Raw genomic sequence first — 17,953 nt, forward strand, 5'->3', positions numbered from 1 at the left:
CCCCATTTCCTGTCAGCCTACTTTCCCTGTCCCCCTCTAAATAAAGGTATAAAAAGCCCCAAAAAAAATCTTAAAAAAAAAAAAAACGTATCACGATGCGATGCATTTTGAGCTTGTAGATCAGCTACTTTGACTAGTCTTGTGGGACACTGTTGTGCAGCAAAGTATAAAATAAGGCTAAAGTAATTGATTGATTCGTTGATATATAAAAAAAAAATAGAATATATTCTTAATTTTTGGTTGAATCTGGAAAGAATAATCTTGAAGAAAGTCGCGGATAGTTGCAGCCCTACATCCATCACAGCTTTCATCAGTGCACATTGACGCTGCACAGGTCTGATCACGTCTCACAGAAATGCAGGATACAACATAAACTAACATATACCATGTTACAGGATACAACATAAACAAACATACCATGTTACATGATACATATTTGTAAAAAAAAAGAACATGTAAATATATCACTATTTATATGATACATGGACCCAGCCTGGCATTGAACATTTTTGGAACTGGACTGCTATCAAGCTCTGCAATGAGAATGAGACATCCTAGCACGGTGACTGAGTAGCATGCTGTTTTGTTTTCAGACTGTTCCCCCTTCAGATGGTTACAGAGCAGTCCTGATTCTGCCGTCCCTGGATGGGAGGACCAGCATAGCCTACTGACTGGTGTCCGCACCATGTGTCCTGTGGAATTCCGCTTCAGGACCCACAGTATTTGGAGTTAGTTGTTGGCTATGCAAAATATAATAGATTCTTTTTTTGGTTTTGATTGATTGATTGTTACCTAGGCAGAATCAGTGAAATTCCCCACACATACACACTTGGCACAAGCGTTATCCCAAAACAAACTTGTAAGGCTACTTCTTGGCCTCAATTACAAAACCCACCTAACCCCTGATCATTTTGATAGGATCGGATGGCTTAGGGTTGAGGACAGAGTACAGCAACTTGCTATGGGCCTGTTCTTCAAGATATACCACAACATTGTGATCCCCCTGTATTTGTCAAAATACTTCCAAAATGTTAATGATGTCCATGACCACAATACCAGAGGCAGCTCCACAAACCTTGTCCAACCCTTTTTTGGCTCAACAAAGGGAAGTAACTCGTTCCCATGCTATTCATCAAAAATGTGGAACGCCCTACCAAAAGGAGTAAAGGAGTGTAAAACCCTACTCTCTTTCAAAACTGCCCTAAATATACACCTTCAGGAGGCTGCAATTGGAAAATGGCCCCTGTCTACGTCCTAACCTAACCTACCCCCCGACCCCCTACCCCCCCCCCTCTCCTTCTTCTTTTGTACATATTTCTCACTTTTCATACCAGTAACCTGTAAACTGATTGTATGACATTCTATAGTAGTTGTGTATATCTGTCTGTCTCTGTGCGTGGGGAACTCATTTGAAACAAGCTCAGTGCTTTTATGAGTCTTCCAGTTTAGTAGACCTCGTATTGTGAATTTGTACTTCCATGTACTGTTGTTCTCATGTCTTACTAAATAAAGTACATCAATCAATCAATCAATCTCCGCCAAGCCGAAAGGCATGGCGAGAGAGTATGTTTTCCCCCCTGTCCGTCCGTCCGTGTGTCCGTGTGTCCGTCCGTCCGTGACCAGCTAATCTCCGGCACCGTTGTCTTGATAGCAGCGAAACTGTGCACACACACTCCCTGGATGCCAATTCAGAACCTTTGCCCCAAATTCTTCTCATGGGCCTTTTATAGCGCCACCAGGAGGCCGATTTGTGCAAAACATATTTTTTGACAGTACTCCTACATATTTGTCCAAAAATCACGCAAATCCGTACACAGTATCTCTATAGTCATTAAACGAAACTGGTCTTTCAGATTTCTCATATTCCATCCTGATTGGCTAAAAATGTTTTCCAAAGTTTCAGGAGTGCTCCGTTTTGAACAAAATGTCTCAAATCATGAACACAGCATGCAATTTACGTGAAATCTTGCACGCACATTCCCATTAGGCCGAGAAAGAACTACCATTTGATTTTTTTCAAATCAGCCTCATGGTGGCGCTATAACAGGCCGATTCGTGTTTTTACCTATAACTGCACCGATCTGTGTAAAACTTTGTATGCACGCTCCCCAGAGGTCAAGGAAAAACCTTTGCCCTGCATTTTTCACATCTGCCTTTCATAGCGCCACCAGGAGGCCGACTTATGTAAAACACATTATTTTATACTACTCCTTCCAATTTTATCCAAATTTCACTCAAATCAGTACACATGATCTCTATAGTCATGTGATCACGACGGATGTGTTTGATTTTTCATATTCCATACTGATTGGCTAAGATTGACATCTAAAGTTTGCATAATTGGCTTGTTTTGAACAAAATTCTGCAATCATGAACGCACCGTCCGATTGCGGTCAAACTTTGCACCACATTCACACTATGTTGAGGAACAAATGTCACCCTTTTAACATTGGCCTGTTATAGCGCCACCAGCAGGTCTAATTTAGCGAAACAAATGTTTTTAACAAAATGCCTCAAATCATGAATGCAGTCAGTGTCCGATTGTCGTGCAAGGCCTAAGAAGAAATGGCACCCTTTTCACATTGGCCTATTATAGCCCCACCAGGAGGCCACAATCATAGATATATATAAAGGCTAGATGGCTCAAGGGGCGGCGCAAGCGTAGCTCAACCGCGGCCATCTTGCGACGGTCACTCATAACATTATGTCTATGGTGCATATACTTTGAAATAACCATAGCGTGCTCAATTTTCATCCGATTTTCAAACGGTTTGGTGTTTTGTAAACACCAAAGATGTAGTTATGATACTGCATACTTATAATTATAATCATGTTTTTTTTTTAAATACAATAATATCATAACTACATCTTTGGTGTTTACAAAACACCAAACCGTTTGAAAATCGGATGAAAATTGAGCACGCTATGGTTATTTCAAAGTATATGCACCATAGACATAATGTTATGAATGACCGTCCCAAGATGGCCGCCATGTGGCGACGTCGTACTCCATTGGCCAGCAGCGCGGGTGAGTCATCTAGCCTTTATATATATCTATGGCCACAATAGTCTACCTGACCTGCCGGAGACCTGTGCTCCGAGGAGCACTTTTTCTAGTTGTTTTATCCTTTAGACAAATATATGACAAAGGAGCATGCAACCTGCACACACTACACACAGTACTACCCTGCACCGCACGCACGTCTGTACGCACGGCACACCCACAGCCCATTCTGCATGAAACATGACATGAGACAGGAAGTGGGGAGTTGTGTTTTGAGCACACTGTTTCCTGTCCTGAAGAAAAGGCTAAACGGTGTTACTGACCACAAACTGATCACTGTCATTATTTGACAACAATAAACATCATTTACTTATTGTTATCTACAATACGACAGTGTCAATTATGAACACAACAAAACAGAACTTATGGTTTTAATCTCAACTGTTTCAAAATCTGAATTGTTGTATTGGCCAGTTGCTGGAGATTACATTTACAGCAGTTGTTGAGGGAGGTGAAGAAAACTTTTTTTTTTCACTTCCTCAAGTTACTGTGGTAAAGAGACTATTGGTTATTGTGTGAACATTCATGCACAGGCGTTTACATTTGTGGCCAAAACGATTTGCTTGGGTTGGACAGTGTGCTAAAGTCAGACTAGAACTAATAGACAACAGCTCAGTCAATTCTGTAACAGTGAAGAACAATGTAGGTTAGGACATCACAGACATTGTACAATGTGAGTAATATAACATCTGGCATTCAGACAGACAGACAGACAGACAGACAGACAGACTCTATATCCTCCAGCTGTCCAGAGAGAACTCATCATTCAGAGATGCTGTGTGTTCTATTTGCTGTGAGGACCACAGGCAGGGCCATGGCTTGTGACTGTGAGTGGTCAAAGGTCAGATTTATGCTCTTACAACAATATAACAAGACTTGTGTCTCATACAAGAACCCTACCATGCTATCTACAATACCACAGTGTCAATTATGAACACAACTAAACTAGACTTTATGTGTTTAGTCTAAACACAATCGGAATTGTTTTATTGGCGTGTGTGTGTGTGTGTGTGTGTGTGTGTGTGTGTGTGTGTGTGTGTGTGTGTGTGTGTGTGTGTGTGTGTGTGTGTGTGTGTGTGTGCGTGCCTGGTGTTAGTGGATTTCCTTCTTTTGAATCGCGTCATGACAATGACAATTATGACATCATGGTGCTTTCGCTGTTTGAAAGTGGAGAATTTTTATTTTACAACAAAACAATGCATTGCCTTTCCTGCAGCAGGATGACTTCAATTCAGAATTCAGTATAAAACTTAAACTTAAAAATAAACCTGGCCAGTTCAGTAAATAATTCCTTTGAAGTGTAAAAGTACAACTTTACAGTCTTGTTTTTGTCTCTCTCAGTCAGTGTACACCTAGCTGTCCTTTCCATTGCATGATAGCATTCTAAAACAGTGAGAAGGCCTCTTAGAGGTGTTGCTCTCAGTCTGGGGAAGCTGTGTCTTAAGGGAGTAGTTCACCCAAAAAATTACCGATTTTATATCAATTACACACCCCATGAAGCCTTGAATTCATGGAGTTTTTTTTTTTTTTTTTTACGCATTTCTGAGCCAATAATTTGATGACCGGCGGAAAGATGCTAATGTCTCTGGTAGGAGACTCAAAAGAGACTCTTTGAGTCTCCTACCGGAAACACAGCCGGTCATCAAATTATTGGCTTAGGAATGCAACAAAAACAAAACAATCTCCATCAATTCAAGCCTTCAAGGGATATGTAATTGACAAAAAATAAGTCATTTTTTGGGTGAACTACTCCTTTAAGCTGCTGGGGGTGATCATAGGCCTGTCTGTGAACTGTGAGGATTCTATTTTTGTGTGCTATTGCATTGCATCTGCCATGAAAGTGATGTTAAAGACGGGGTGGCGTGATTTTCAGTGATTTCTTCCCCCCCTAAAACATAATCATCAGGTATTATGGTTACATGTCTTTGATTGATCTCTCTCCCCCCTTGCCCCCTTCTCCTTCTTCCGTTTCATTTTATCTATGGAAATAAAAACGACAGAACTTGCACAAAAACTAATTTCACCCACCTTTTTATTGCTGTAGTATAAACCTGTTATGTGACAATAAAGTCACATAACACAAAAAAATCACAAAGAAAAACAAAGTAATCTAAACATATCCGAAATGGTGAACTATTGCCTTCAGCTGTTCAAAACGTGCAACTTTCCATGAACCATTTTAATTACAACAGTCCACCAGTAGAGCGGGCTCTCGTTTATTTTAATAGAAGCCTTATTAATTATACTTCTAGTGTTCATTTTTGTATATTTTTAAGCCAAGGTTACAGCAATACTCTGAAAGCATACTCAGGAATGTGAAGTTTTGTTTAGCAGTACAGCTGTAGTAAGTTGATAGAAGCATTACTAAATGCTAAATGAAAATGACAATAACTGTTAATATCCCTTATTTATCACATATGTGACTATTATGGGCTTTTTGAGTAATGGGGTACTACTGGCGAGAGTGCCGATAAACAATGCGGCCCCCCAGAGTGAGTGTGGAAATTTAGTGGCCCTCACCATCTACAAAGTTGCCCACCCCTGGTTTACATGGTCATTTACATTATAAATAAATAACACCACAGTCATTTGGAATGCCTTTAAGTAAAAAAAGAAAGAAAATAAGTTACCGTTAACTCTAAACTGATTGTAGTAATGTTTCAAAATAAGAAAAACTAAAGAGATGGAGAATGACTCCACAAGATAAGTCCTAATAGAAACGTCTACTAACAGGAGCATTATACATCTCCATGATATTTTCACTTGTCTATCCAACTCCCTGACAACATACAGCTGTTTAATTCGATCCTCCCAGTGAGCTGATTTATAGTGGAACGTTTTTTTTTCTCCCCCTTGGTGTGAATGCACTGATATCTTTTCAGAGCACTTACCTGACTGAAACTCTTCTCACACTGTTAACAGTGACAAGAGTTTTCTCCAGCGTGGACACACTGGTGTTTCTTCAGTTGGCGTTATTCACGGAAAGTCTTGTCACAATGTTTACAGTCGAAAAGTTTTTCTCCAGAGTGGATACGCTGGTGTTTCTTCAGATGACTTGACTGTCTGAAACTCTTGTCACAATGTTTACAATGGAAAGGTTTTTCTCCACTGTGGATACGCTGGTGTTCCTTCAGCTTACCTGAATCAGTGAAACTCTTGTCACAATGTTTACAGTCGAAAGGTTTTTCTCCAGTGTGGATAAGCTGGTGTCTCTTCAGATGACTTGACTGAAAGAAACTCTTGTCACAATGTTTACAATGGAAAGGTTTTTCTCCAGTGTGGATACGCTGGTGTTTCTTCAGCTTACCTGAATCAGTGAAACTCTTGTCACAATGTTTACAGTTGAAAGGTTTTTCTCCAGTGTGGATAAGCTGGTGTCTCTTCAGATGACTTGACTGAAAGAAACTCTTGTCACAATGTTTACAGTGGAAAGGTTTTTCTCCAGTGTGGACACGCTGGTGTTTCTTTAGTGCACTTGAATCAGTGAAACTCTTATCACAATGTTTACAGTCGAAAGGTTTTTCTCCAGTGTGGACACGCTGGTGTACCTTCAGGTCACTTGACTCTCTGAAACTCTTGTCACAATGTTTACAATGGAAAGGTTTTTCTCCAGCGTGGATACGCTGGTGTCTCTTCAGACTACCTGACTCAGTGAAACTCTTGTCACAATGTTTACAGTCGAAAGGTTTTTCTCCAGAGTGGATACGCTGGTGTGTCTTCAGATGACTTGACTGTCTGAAACTCTTGTCACAATGTTTACAATGGAAAGGTTTTTCTCCACTGTGGATACGCTGGTGTTCCTTCAGCTTACCTGAATCAGTGAAACTCTTGTCACAATGTTTACAGTCGAAAGGTTTTTTTCCAGAGTGGATAAGCTGGTGTCTCTTCAGATGACCTAACTGAAAGAAACTCTTATCACACTGTTTACAGTGGAAAGGTTTTTCTCCTGTGTGGATACGCTGGTGTTTCTTCAGGTCAGATGAACGGCTGAAACTCTTGTTACACAGTTTACAGTGGAAACGTTTTTCTCCAGTGTGGACACCTCCACTCGTCTCCCCCCAATCATCACTGTCTTCAGTGACTTCAGTGTCAGATTCAACTTCAACTTCAACTTCAGAGCAGTGTGAAGAGATGTGTTCATTATCAACTTCACTTTTCACTGCTAGTAATGTCAACATTGATCCATCAGGCTCCTCTGGTCTTTGAAGTATCTCCTCCTGTTCCTCTTTAATGTGTGGAGGCTCTGGTTCCTCCTGGAGCAGACTGGGGCTCCCCTTCTGTTCAGGAGAAACCTCCTCTTTACACACAACCATGTGCAGGATGGCTAGGAGCAGAAAAATAACATGATAGTGAACACCTAAAATGTATATCTATTGTTCTATCTTCCATGTAAATAGCTATTACCTACTACGACTGACAAAACAGTTACTAAATAAGTACAGGTATTTACAGGTGGTTCTGGAAATATCTAAAGCAGGCTCGAGTGTTAGCAAGACTATAGCAAAATACATATTTTAAAAAGTAACCTGAATCAATATATCTCTGCTGTCCGGCAGCAACCAGCTAACTCCAAAATGTTCATTTTTCAGGAAATTACAAAAACAAAAAAAGAGTTAGGAGGTTTTGTTCATCATTGATTAGAACACCTGAATGGACCTCCAAGCTCACAATGAGGTTGGAGGTCAAAAGGGGGTGGAGCCTGGAGTCAGCTAAACCAGCTAACACCACCCCCCTATGGTTAACTTAGCTCTTTTAGCAGAAAGTTTGAGATTCCAATGTAGATGGTTTTGTCAGAGGCACTTTTTAATACTTTTCATTGGTTCAATATTTTTTTAATCAACACACAGACGTAAAAGGTGTTCAATGGCCCTGATTTATGGGAGAAAATGCAAAAGCGGAAAAAATGGAGTTAGCTGCTTCCTGCTGGACAGCAACGATATATTTAGTTATGTTACCCAACAAATGAATTACGGCGATAGAACAAATATTTAATTTGAATCATTAAAGCTTTTTGTGTTACCCTTTTAGCCTAAATGTTTTACTGTACCTCCATGCAGTTTACCTTGTTTTTCTGATAAAGTATTAAATCAATCAATCGATCAATTAATATGTGAGCTCTGATTTGGGAGTAAGTGAGGCTGTAGGCCAAGCTATATACAACTGGATTTGTCTGTATGTACAGTATGTATGTATGTCACCTCCAAAGTAGACCAATGATAGCTCATGCCACTAACTAGAAGCACCTCCAAACACAAAAGCTTGACATGTCTTGTGAAAGTTAATGGGTCGTAGTTTAAAATGTATGTACACTTATTTTCATGATCAGACCCTGTACAGTATGTCTAGAAATTAGTCTGTGAATCTATCTGTGTGTCTGGGGCTAATTTCACAAACCACTGTACCGACCAGCGCCACATTTCTTGTGCATGCTGCCAATAGGTCAAGCAAGTTTTTTTTCCACATCTAATAGAATGCGCTGCAAGTCATGGTCATTATATTATTCAGTGTATAAATATTATTAAAGTGCAGACTGTAAGCTTTCAAGTGACGTGCCATGCACTGAAATCTGGAAATAGTTGAAGAAGATACACTTATTTGAATGTTGTTAACCACTTAAAGGACTACTTCACCCATTTTCAAGGCAGTGCTGAATCAAGTGTATGTTATTTCTCACCTCAAATGTTTTTGGAAACATTTAATGTACCGTTTACGACATAATCAATAACGCACCATTTGGCCATCCTCTTTGTTCAGATTGAGTGGCACTGTCCTCTAGTATCTAGCATAGGCTGATGAATCATAGCTGTTTGAAAGACTACTTGACAAGTGTTTAATATAATATGTTAAAATTGGTTAGTACCCGCCGATTAGAAAACCCAGCTAATTGGCATGGTTGGGAGGTCGGGGTTCAATACCCCGGCCGGGTCATACCAAAGACTATAAATATGACCCAATGTCTCCCCACTTGACACTCAGCATCAAGAGTTGGATTGGGGTAAGTCTGTGTACATCATGGCTCAGGGATATACTTGTACATCAAGCCACCTCACGCCACAGAAACAGGAGATAAACTCATGCCCTATGGGCCACATGGCTCGGGAATAATTAGTTCTCAAGGCTACCTACTTACCCGCCGATGTTATCTCATATTATGTTATTTTTAGTGGTGCCAACCGCTCTACGTTTGACTCTGTCTGCGTGTCCGTCCGCCCGTCCGTTTGTGTGAGCACGGGATGAGCACGGCAAAGAAGCAACACATACAAACACACGCACGGACACACACACACACACACACACACGGACTTGCAGATTGCCTATGCCATCTCTCCTCTCATTGGCCACACGTGCCACTGGTTATCAAAGAGGGGTCCAGGGACCCCCAGTGTATGAGCACGGGATGAGCACGGGATTTTAAACAGCTATAACTCCAGTTTGCAGCATGCCACCAAGTCCAAATTTGGTATGTGGACTTAGACCACCAATAGGGTCGAGCATGAATTGCTGAAGCCCCGCCCCCTCTGTCTTCCCATTGGCTGGCCTTTACACAGCCATAACTCAAGTTCGCAGCATGCTACGGAGTACAAATTTTGAACATGGACTAAAACCACCAATAGGGACGAACTGTAATTACTTAAGCCCCGCCCCCTCTGTCTGCCCATTGGCTGGACTTTAAACAGCCATTATTCCAGTTTGCAGCATGCTGCCAAGTACAAATTTGGTAAGTGGACTCAGACCACCAATAGGGACGAACTGAAATGAGTTAAGGCCCGCCCCAAAGGCACCGCTTCCTTCACACAGGGTGTGATTTTTTTTTGTTTGACAGGAAGTAATTCAGATTGGAAAAATTCTCAACAATTATACATTTATATATTTTTGGGGATCAATTGTCAACTATGTCCCCATTACGACCACGGATATTCTCTGAAAGTGTGAAAAAAGTGCTTAGTTAAAAGGGCAAGACCACTTTGGTAGAGGTCTGGGTTGTGTAGTTACCAAAGTGGTCTTGCCCTTTAACTAATACTAATGTTGAGCAGGGTCGACTCTGTACTGATCCTTTCTCTTTTCCCTCTACACCAAATCTCTTGAGTTTTCAGATCAGATTTTTTTTAAATCCCCCCCCCCCCCGCCAGCAAAGGGATGCTAGGGTTGAAGTGGTTACACCTCAAATCAAGAAGCTTCTAAAAAGCTTGTCAAAGATCTCTTATCTCACACAGAGCAGACTAAAGGCAGGTACACACTGCAGGACCTTAAAGTGGTCGGGGGGTCATCTGATCGTTAAGCATAACACACTGCAGGAGTTTATTTCTTGAAATCGGCTGTCATAATATCGTTGTGCTCTTCACAACACGATTGATCCCCAACAAGGGCTGACACACTGTAGGATAGTTCACTAGGATGCTATCTCCAGAGTCAGACCCAATACATACATTTGTGTTTATTCCAATTCATTTTAATCAACGTATCCCGTGATATGCCTCTCTCCCTCTCCCTCTCCCTCTCCCCCCTCTCTCGCTCGCTCTCGCTCGCGTGCGCAGAAGCGGTCAGTGACAGAGTTGCCATGTCCGCTTATTATAAGCGACTTTGGGATTGTTTTTCTGTAAAGTTGCTTGAAAGTGTAGTTACTTTTTTTGGCCTTGTTTCCTAATGTTGTTTGAACCAGTTGTTCTTAAACATTTTCATGGCAAGGACCCCCAAAATAATAATAATAATTAATTGTCCACAGAGGCGCAGACCTCCCCCTTCTGAAAACATGTTGTGCCATAGACCCCCATACAAGATCTGTGTGGATTTTGTAAATATTCCACATTCCCCCCCCCCCCCCAAATGTCTTCTTTAAAAATAGCCTATCTACAACGTGAGCTTGTAGATCGTTTATTTTCAAGTATCCAATGTATTTGTATATAGGCTTAAAGTGCTCATAGTCGCTTTTGTTGGGCTTGTTTTCACAAACCCGGTTGCTTATTTCTCTCGCAAAATCTGGCAACACTCACTCACAGACAACGACACACACACACACACACACACACAAATACAGATCGCTCGCTCTCTGTGTCTTTCTCTCTCTCTCTCTCTCTCTCTCTCTCTCTCTTTCTCTATCTCTGTGCAATAGTCTCAAATAAACAGTCCCTCTTCTAGCACGCTCTCTCACTCATTCTGTTTTATAATAATGCTTAACTTAATACAGGACTGGGCGGTAACTATGCGGGGGATGATGAGAATTTGTTTGTTGTGGTCAGGTCCACAGACCTTCCATAGCCACGGTGGCTGTAATGTGCTCTCATTGGCTGTAGCGTGCATCTCCTCGCAAGGTGATCGTAGCTCCTTTCATATTGTATGATATTGTCTGCTTTCCTGTCCCAGACAGAGCTGAATATCTAACATGGTAGTTATCTGAAAATGGTCGGAAAGCCGTCGCAGAGCGGATAATCGCGGCCACATCGTGTCGCGGAGCCTTTCACACACAGCAAGCATTATCTCGCCGATCAAAGGCCGATCTGCGTCAGATCGGGAGGTTTTGTCGGCGAGCGCCAAAAAAGGTCGGCGACAGCAATATCGGACCTAATGTCCTGCAGTGTGTACCTGCCCTAACAGACCCATTTTTAGACTTCTCACCCCCCACAAAGGCACACCATAAAATCATTTTTCATAGTTTTAACCTACTGGCAAACTTTTAACAGGCATGTCAGGCTTTCATGTGCTTCTGTTTGATGACGTCATGCACTTAGCGGCTTGAGCTGTGTGACAGACAAACCCTGTTCTAGATCAGGGGTCTTCAACGTTTTCAGGCCAAGGACCCCCTAGTTGAGGGAGAGATGAAGCAGGGACCCCCTACTCTATATTGTATAAAATTGTGTTTCAGATTAAAGTTTTTTTTTAACTTAGTCTGCTCTTTTTTCCCTCTAAACCTATAGCCTCTTTGCCAAAAGTATAGCCGATCTACAAGCTCTAGATCTGCTATTTTCGGCCAATGTTACCCTCAGAAAAGGAATTCTAGGGTTCAAGTGGTTAATGTACAAAAATTAAAACATATCACACAAAGATTTGGCGGACCCCCTATAGTAGCTCTGAGGACCCCCTAGGGGTCCTGGACCCCCTGTTGAAGACCCCTGTTCTAGATGCTTTGGTCTACGGCCACTCTGTAGAAAAATTTACAATTTGCTGCAGTTTTCTTTTGTATTGCATTTGTGAAAAAGAGGACATGCTTTTGGATATTGTAATGAGAATAAAACAAAAAAGGAATATTGAGTGATATTTAATGATGGCTATGAATATCCGGATATTATCATTGTCATTATATTTTTTGCCAAGATTCTCGTATAGTGACAATACATACTGAGGTGTGGGTGGTCTTCAGGTTCCTCCTGTTTAATAGAAATGTCCCTGGATGAGTCTGGAGAGTTCATCTTCACCTGCAGTCTGGACTCCACACACTGGTCTGAAATGAAGCAATTGAATAAGGACTTTAATAACTGGAGACCTAGTGGTGTCAAGAATAACAATAATAAAGGCAAAATGGCCTAAGCCCAACTCTCCAACATATGCATTTTGGGTGCAAAGATTATAGGATTCATATTAGGGAATCATGCTTAACTTAACTCATTCTGTTTCAAGTAAATAAATAATGGCCAATAGTGCGATCTCTCATTATTCTTACCTTTTCAAGTAGTCACAGAATATTTATCTCCGGTATGATCGATCCCCGATCGTTTCTAAATAGCATGTCTGGCCAAACATTCAGAGGAAAACAAGGGAGGGAGGCAAGGGAGGCAAGATACAGACGTTTTCCCAAATCGAATTACAAGGAAGCGAATGGTGACTGAGATTTTGCGATCACATGATCTCTGTTTCTTTGTGTGCCTGAGAGTGAAATGGTGGATCACAGGTTGGGGAACAGCGCCATCTAGCGTAAACACTGAAAACACTGTTTGGACGTGTTACACGTCATTGGCATAGACTGTATAAATGAGATGGACAAAGCCACTCCGCTGCTTTCTACAGACCGAAAATGAAGCCGATTGTTCCAAGACTGTAGGTCCGCCATCTTTCAATATCGCGTCAGAATGAGACCAGACCATTATTGGTTGGGTAGCTTGTCAATCAAGAGCGGGGGGGCGGGGAATGAATGCTATTGGTTGTGTAGCTTGTCAATCAAATCATCCCGCCCCTCCTAGAGAATAGCCTACTTTATCGTCAATTTTAAAATAAATAGGACCATAATTTAGCAAAACACATATCCTGATGATTGAAAGGAGACTTTAAACTAGCGACTGGAAGCATATAGAATTTATGACAATTTTTATTACAGTAAGAAAATCTAGTCTAAAGTTTGTCAAAAAACCCATTCACTTGCGTTAAAATAAATTCTTTCTGACACTGCAGGTCGGCGCAGGGTAAAACGGCGCCACTCTGGCCATTTTGTCGGCCTCATCGTAAATATCTAAGACTTGCCCCTTGGTCAATAGCACTGAATGAGTTAAGACTACACATGGAAATGTGTCAAAAGATGGACTCCTGCGATGCACCATGATATATTTTGTCATGATTATTGCGTAGTAAAGAAATTATATTGCGACAGCTCTACAATAGAACAGAAACAATTTAAGAAAGAGAGAGAACATTAAACGTACTGAGGTGCGGGTGGTCTTCAGGTTCCTGTTTAATAGAAATGTCCCTGGCTGAGTCTGGAGAGTTCATCTTCACCTGCAGTCTGGACTCCACATACTGGTCTGAAATGAAGGAATTGAATAAGGACTTTAGTGTTCCATGGTTCTACTTCCCCTAAAACATGATCATTGGGTCTCAATATAATATAAGGAGAAAGAATGTTTTTCCAAAACTTGTACAGTAAACTGTGGAGTGTCGCTAGGCAACCGCCTGTCAGGTAAGCACCTCAACAGGGAGAGGCGGTGCGGGGCCAAGCAGGCCACGCTCCCAGCTGGGCTGCGTCATCGAGGGACACTACCTGCCAATCCACCAATGGAATCAACCTGATTTGAGCGCACCTGCGTTGCCCAGCTGGGGAGTGCACCAGCAGAACAAAAGCACCGTCTCTGCCCCAGTGTGGCCTGACTCTCTACGTTGACCAGACTGGTGCACAGGCGGTAAGCAAACCTCCCCACTTATTCTCCTCCTCATTATTTGGTGTGATAACTTGGAGTCTAATTATAGTGTTTCTGTTCTAGGCAATATAGGACCCGACACTGACTTATGGAAATGTTCATGGACTGGAACCCCACGCAGTGGGCGTGAAGGAGAAACGTATGGACAATTACAATTAGGGGTGTTCGATATTGAAAAATATACTATCACGATATTTTTCAAGAAATATCACAATAGACGATATATATCACCATAATTGTTTTATGTTCGTTTTTAGGATTATTATTATTTTATGATTATTAATAACATATATGATGATTAATTATATGATTATAACATTTTTATAAGATATGATCATGGGGCACGTATAATCATTATATTATATAATATAATGAATCATCATATCTTATTAATTAATGTGTTCACAGACAGACAGGCTACATACAGATAGATAGATAGATAGATGGATATAATATTCGTTTTTATGCTGCTGATAGATACTGTAGATATAGATATAATATTCTTTTTTATGCTGCTGATAGATAGATATAGATATAATATTCGTTTTCATGCTGCTGATAGATAGATAGATATATAGATATAATATTAGTTTTTATGCTGCTGATAGATAGATAGATGTAGATATATTAGTTTTTTATGCTGCTGATAGATAGATAATCTATTCCTTTTTATCCAGCTGTTGCATCATGTGACATTCAGTGTAGGCTGCTTGATGGTGAGTTAGTAGTGTAACAGACAGAACATCTGACAGTCAGTGGTGGAATGTAACTAAGTACATGTACTTAAGTACAAATTTGAGGAATTTTCACTTTACTGGATTATCTTTCTTTTTTCAGTACTTTTACTTCTACTCCACTACATCTCAGAGGCAAATATTGTTATTTTACTCCACTACAATTGAGTTACTTTGTAGATTTGTATTATTACAAAACACGCATTAACCACTTTATCCATAGCCTATATACTTCGGCTATTTGAAAATAGCCAATCACAACGCGCCGCCTTGCGACCCGTTGTGAGCTTATGAGTATTTCTGCATTGCAGTACTGATACTTTTACTTAAGTACTTTTTCCACTACTGGAAAAGTACACGTCACACAATGGATCATTAATATGCATATGCATCCAGCCAGGTCGGTCATTCCTATGTTAATTCATGGTGTTGATAAGCTTTTGTAAGCGAGGTACGAATTGTTGTTTTTAATAGATACGCGAGGTCCGTCGATCCATGTGCGTGCGTGCACTCTTTATGCGGGGACACCTTCGCTGTTTCACCCGCGTTTGGTTAAAAGTTATATCGAGTGACGTTCGAACATTGCACACTTTGCAATTAACTTTAGTTTGCACCGTGTCGGTTTTGGAATATCCAAATGAGCCGGACTCTCCGTCCATTACTGCTGTTGTGCAGACTGACAAGAGTGACGGTCCCCTCGCTGCCAAGAAGAAAGGGGGCGGGGACTTTGGGAGCATGTGTTATGAACACAACAGATCTTCAAGCAATCAATGCGGTCCGGACGTGCGGTCGAGACGTGTTGTTAGCTTGTGGATCTGCTATTTTTTGCGAACGAAACCGTCGTACTACAGAAGTATAAATGAAGGTATAGAACTGCAAATCATAGAATGTGAGTGCACACTCTATGACTGAGTGACTCACTTTATGACGATAGATACGATATCTCTAAAAAAGCATATCGTGGAGACATAGTATCGTCGCGACGATATCTATCGCCATATCGAACACCCCTAATTACAATCTGGGAACCCATCGCCAAATAAAAAGGAAAAACAGCGCCCTCTGCTGTTTTTTACTCTTTCACTTGGCTCTGGGACGAGCTGAATGGAGCACCCGTGCGCAAGGAAACCAGGGTTTTGGTCTGCCCTCAGCGCTTCACTTCCAGTTTTGCGCTTATGTTTTCATTCCCACTAACAATATTTCTACAAGGAACACTAACACCACTTCTCCCAGAGAAGTCGTTTTGGTTATAAGCCCACTTGTTTCTATGATGTAAGAGCAAGTTAAAATGTGAATATCTTTCCGTGGTTTTGTCTGCTCCAAGGACGCTATTGTTAAATGAGTTTCGGTTTGTTTTCAGTGGGAAGGGAGCGCACAGATAGTAAATCCCGCCCACTACATTTGATTGGGCGCGGTCTGCTTCCTGATCTGAAGGCACGCCCACTGGTAAGCTAACACGCACACGTTCTGAACGGGGCTCTCGACAGATTCAGTAGCGTAGCTACGGGGAAGGGGAAGAAGTTGTGTTTGTTTATTGAAAATGTCTTCACCTCCATGGCAGCAGGGGTTTCCCCCTTCCACTGTGCCATTTATTTAAATAAAACGCCCTGTGAGGCCTTCGCAAATACTGTCGCCGAGTGTTGGTCTGGTTCAGTCTTCACAAAACTTTAAAATTATATTTGTATGTGGACACCTTAGCACCACCCACCTGACCCAGTCCCTCCCCCTCCCGCGTTTCGTTCTCCTACCTGATCGTAGTAGCTTGGCAACGCCCCCTTCTGTGACGCACACGGAACTGCTTCGCCCCTAGTCACTGCGTCTCATTCCAAGAGGATAGCACTGGCCGGCTTTCCTCTGTGGTGGAAAATAGTGCTCAGCGCTGGCACTGCCTGGGGGGGGGGGGGGGTAAATTACGATTCTGTCCTCATTGGTACATGACTCGAACGGCGCTGAGTCGTCTCTAGTGGACGTAAAGCCACTAGAGACAGCGCGCCTATGTGTCGTTGTAACAGGTTTTTTTGCCTAACTACTTCATATTAGGGGCTGTAGTGTGTTCTCACAAGTGGGCCGAGTGGTCTGCTTCGCGGGGAGCAACAAAAACTATGCCTAAACCTAACTTTAATCCTAATAAAATAATTTGTGACACATTTTAGATTAGATAAATAAACAACAGCGGGAGAGGGATTCGATCCGGAGGCGCTGGGATTGTAAATCAAATGTTTAACGTTGCATGCCACGGAACCATGATTCCTGGTGGTTCCTACTGCATCACAAAAGGGGGCGTTGCCACGATTGGATAGGAAAACGACACACGCTGACCACCCACTTATCCTAGTCCCAACCCTCCCTCCTCATGAAAGGACCGCCAATGGCTCTGCACAGTTGTTTACATAGGGTCTAGATTAGAACAGTGGTTCTAAAACTGAGGTACGGGGACCCCCAGGGGTCCTTGAGGGGGTTCCAGGGGAGCCCCAGCAAAATGTACAGCATCAAAATCAGTGCAACCAGTTTAAACCTATAATACGTAGGTGATCTGAAAATAGCAGATCTACAACGTATTGAATAATGATGCATCCCGATGAGACCCGTTGGGCATGTTTCACTAGGCTGTTTACGCCCATATTTGTTACGTAAATGAATTTACACAACTTCCCATGTTAATAGTCTGGTTCATTCATCTTTTTTGACGGTGAAGTTTGCAGGAGGCACGCTCTTTCTCGCGTCTGCTCGGAGGCAGACTTACATAGGACCAAAGCTTGCATATGTCATTAGAATGCCTTATTCTTCATGAAAAATCAATTACAATAGTGCCAGTTTTGTTCGCTTCTTTTCAGTATTTAGAGCTGAATCAATGTTCCCTTGACGTGTTTGCCGTTTTTGTAAAATTGTGATTTAACAATAAACTTATGAAGTATACACGCTATATAATTTGAAGAAATTAGGAGAAAACCTTTGTCAATTAAAGGTGAGTTTGGAGCTAAACTGTCAATTTGCAGCCCATGAAAGACAGGGAAACAATCACATTAACATTACTG

General features: G+C 41.6%; 1 protein-coding gene across 1 annotated transcript; it reads right to left on the reverse strand.

Annotated features, from left to right (window-relative positions):
* Positions 1-5,161: 5,161 nt before the first annotated feature.
* LOC311055922 (uncharacterized protein) lies at positions 5,162-16,788 on the reverse strand. The gene is made up of 4 exons (XM_084072193.1): positions 16,667-16,788; positions 13,693-13,791; positions 12,399-12,500; positions 5,162-7,388 (listed from the first exon to the last, which is right to left on the reverse strand). The coding sequence occupies exons 2-4, from the start codon at positions 13,757-13,759 to the stop codon at positions 6,037-6,039; spliced, it is 1,521 nt and encodes a 506-aa protein (XP_083928319.1). The 5' UTR covers positions 13,760-13,791; positions 16,667-16,788; the 3' UTR covers positions 5,162-6,036.
* Positions 16,789-17,953: the final 1,165 nt, after the last annotated feature.

This window comes from Gymnoscopelus microlampas (assembly GCF_963454915.1).
Source record: "Gymnoscopelus microlampas genome assembly, chromosome: 11".
Taxonomy (NCBI): Eukaryota; Metazoa; Chordata; class Actinopteri; order Myctophiformes; family Myctophidae; genus Gymnoscopelus; species Gymnoscopelus microlampas.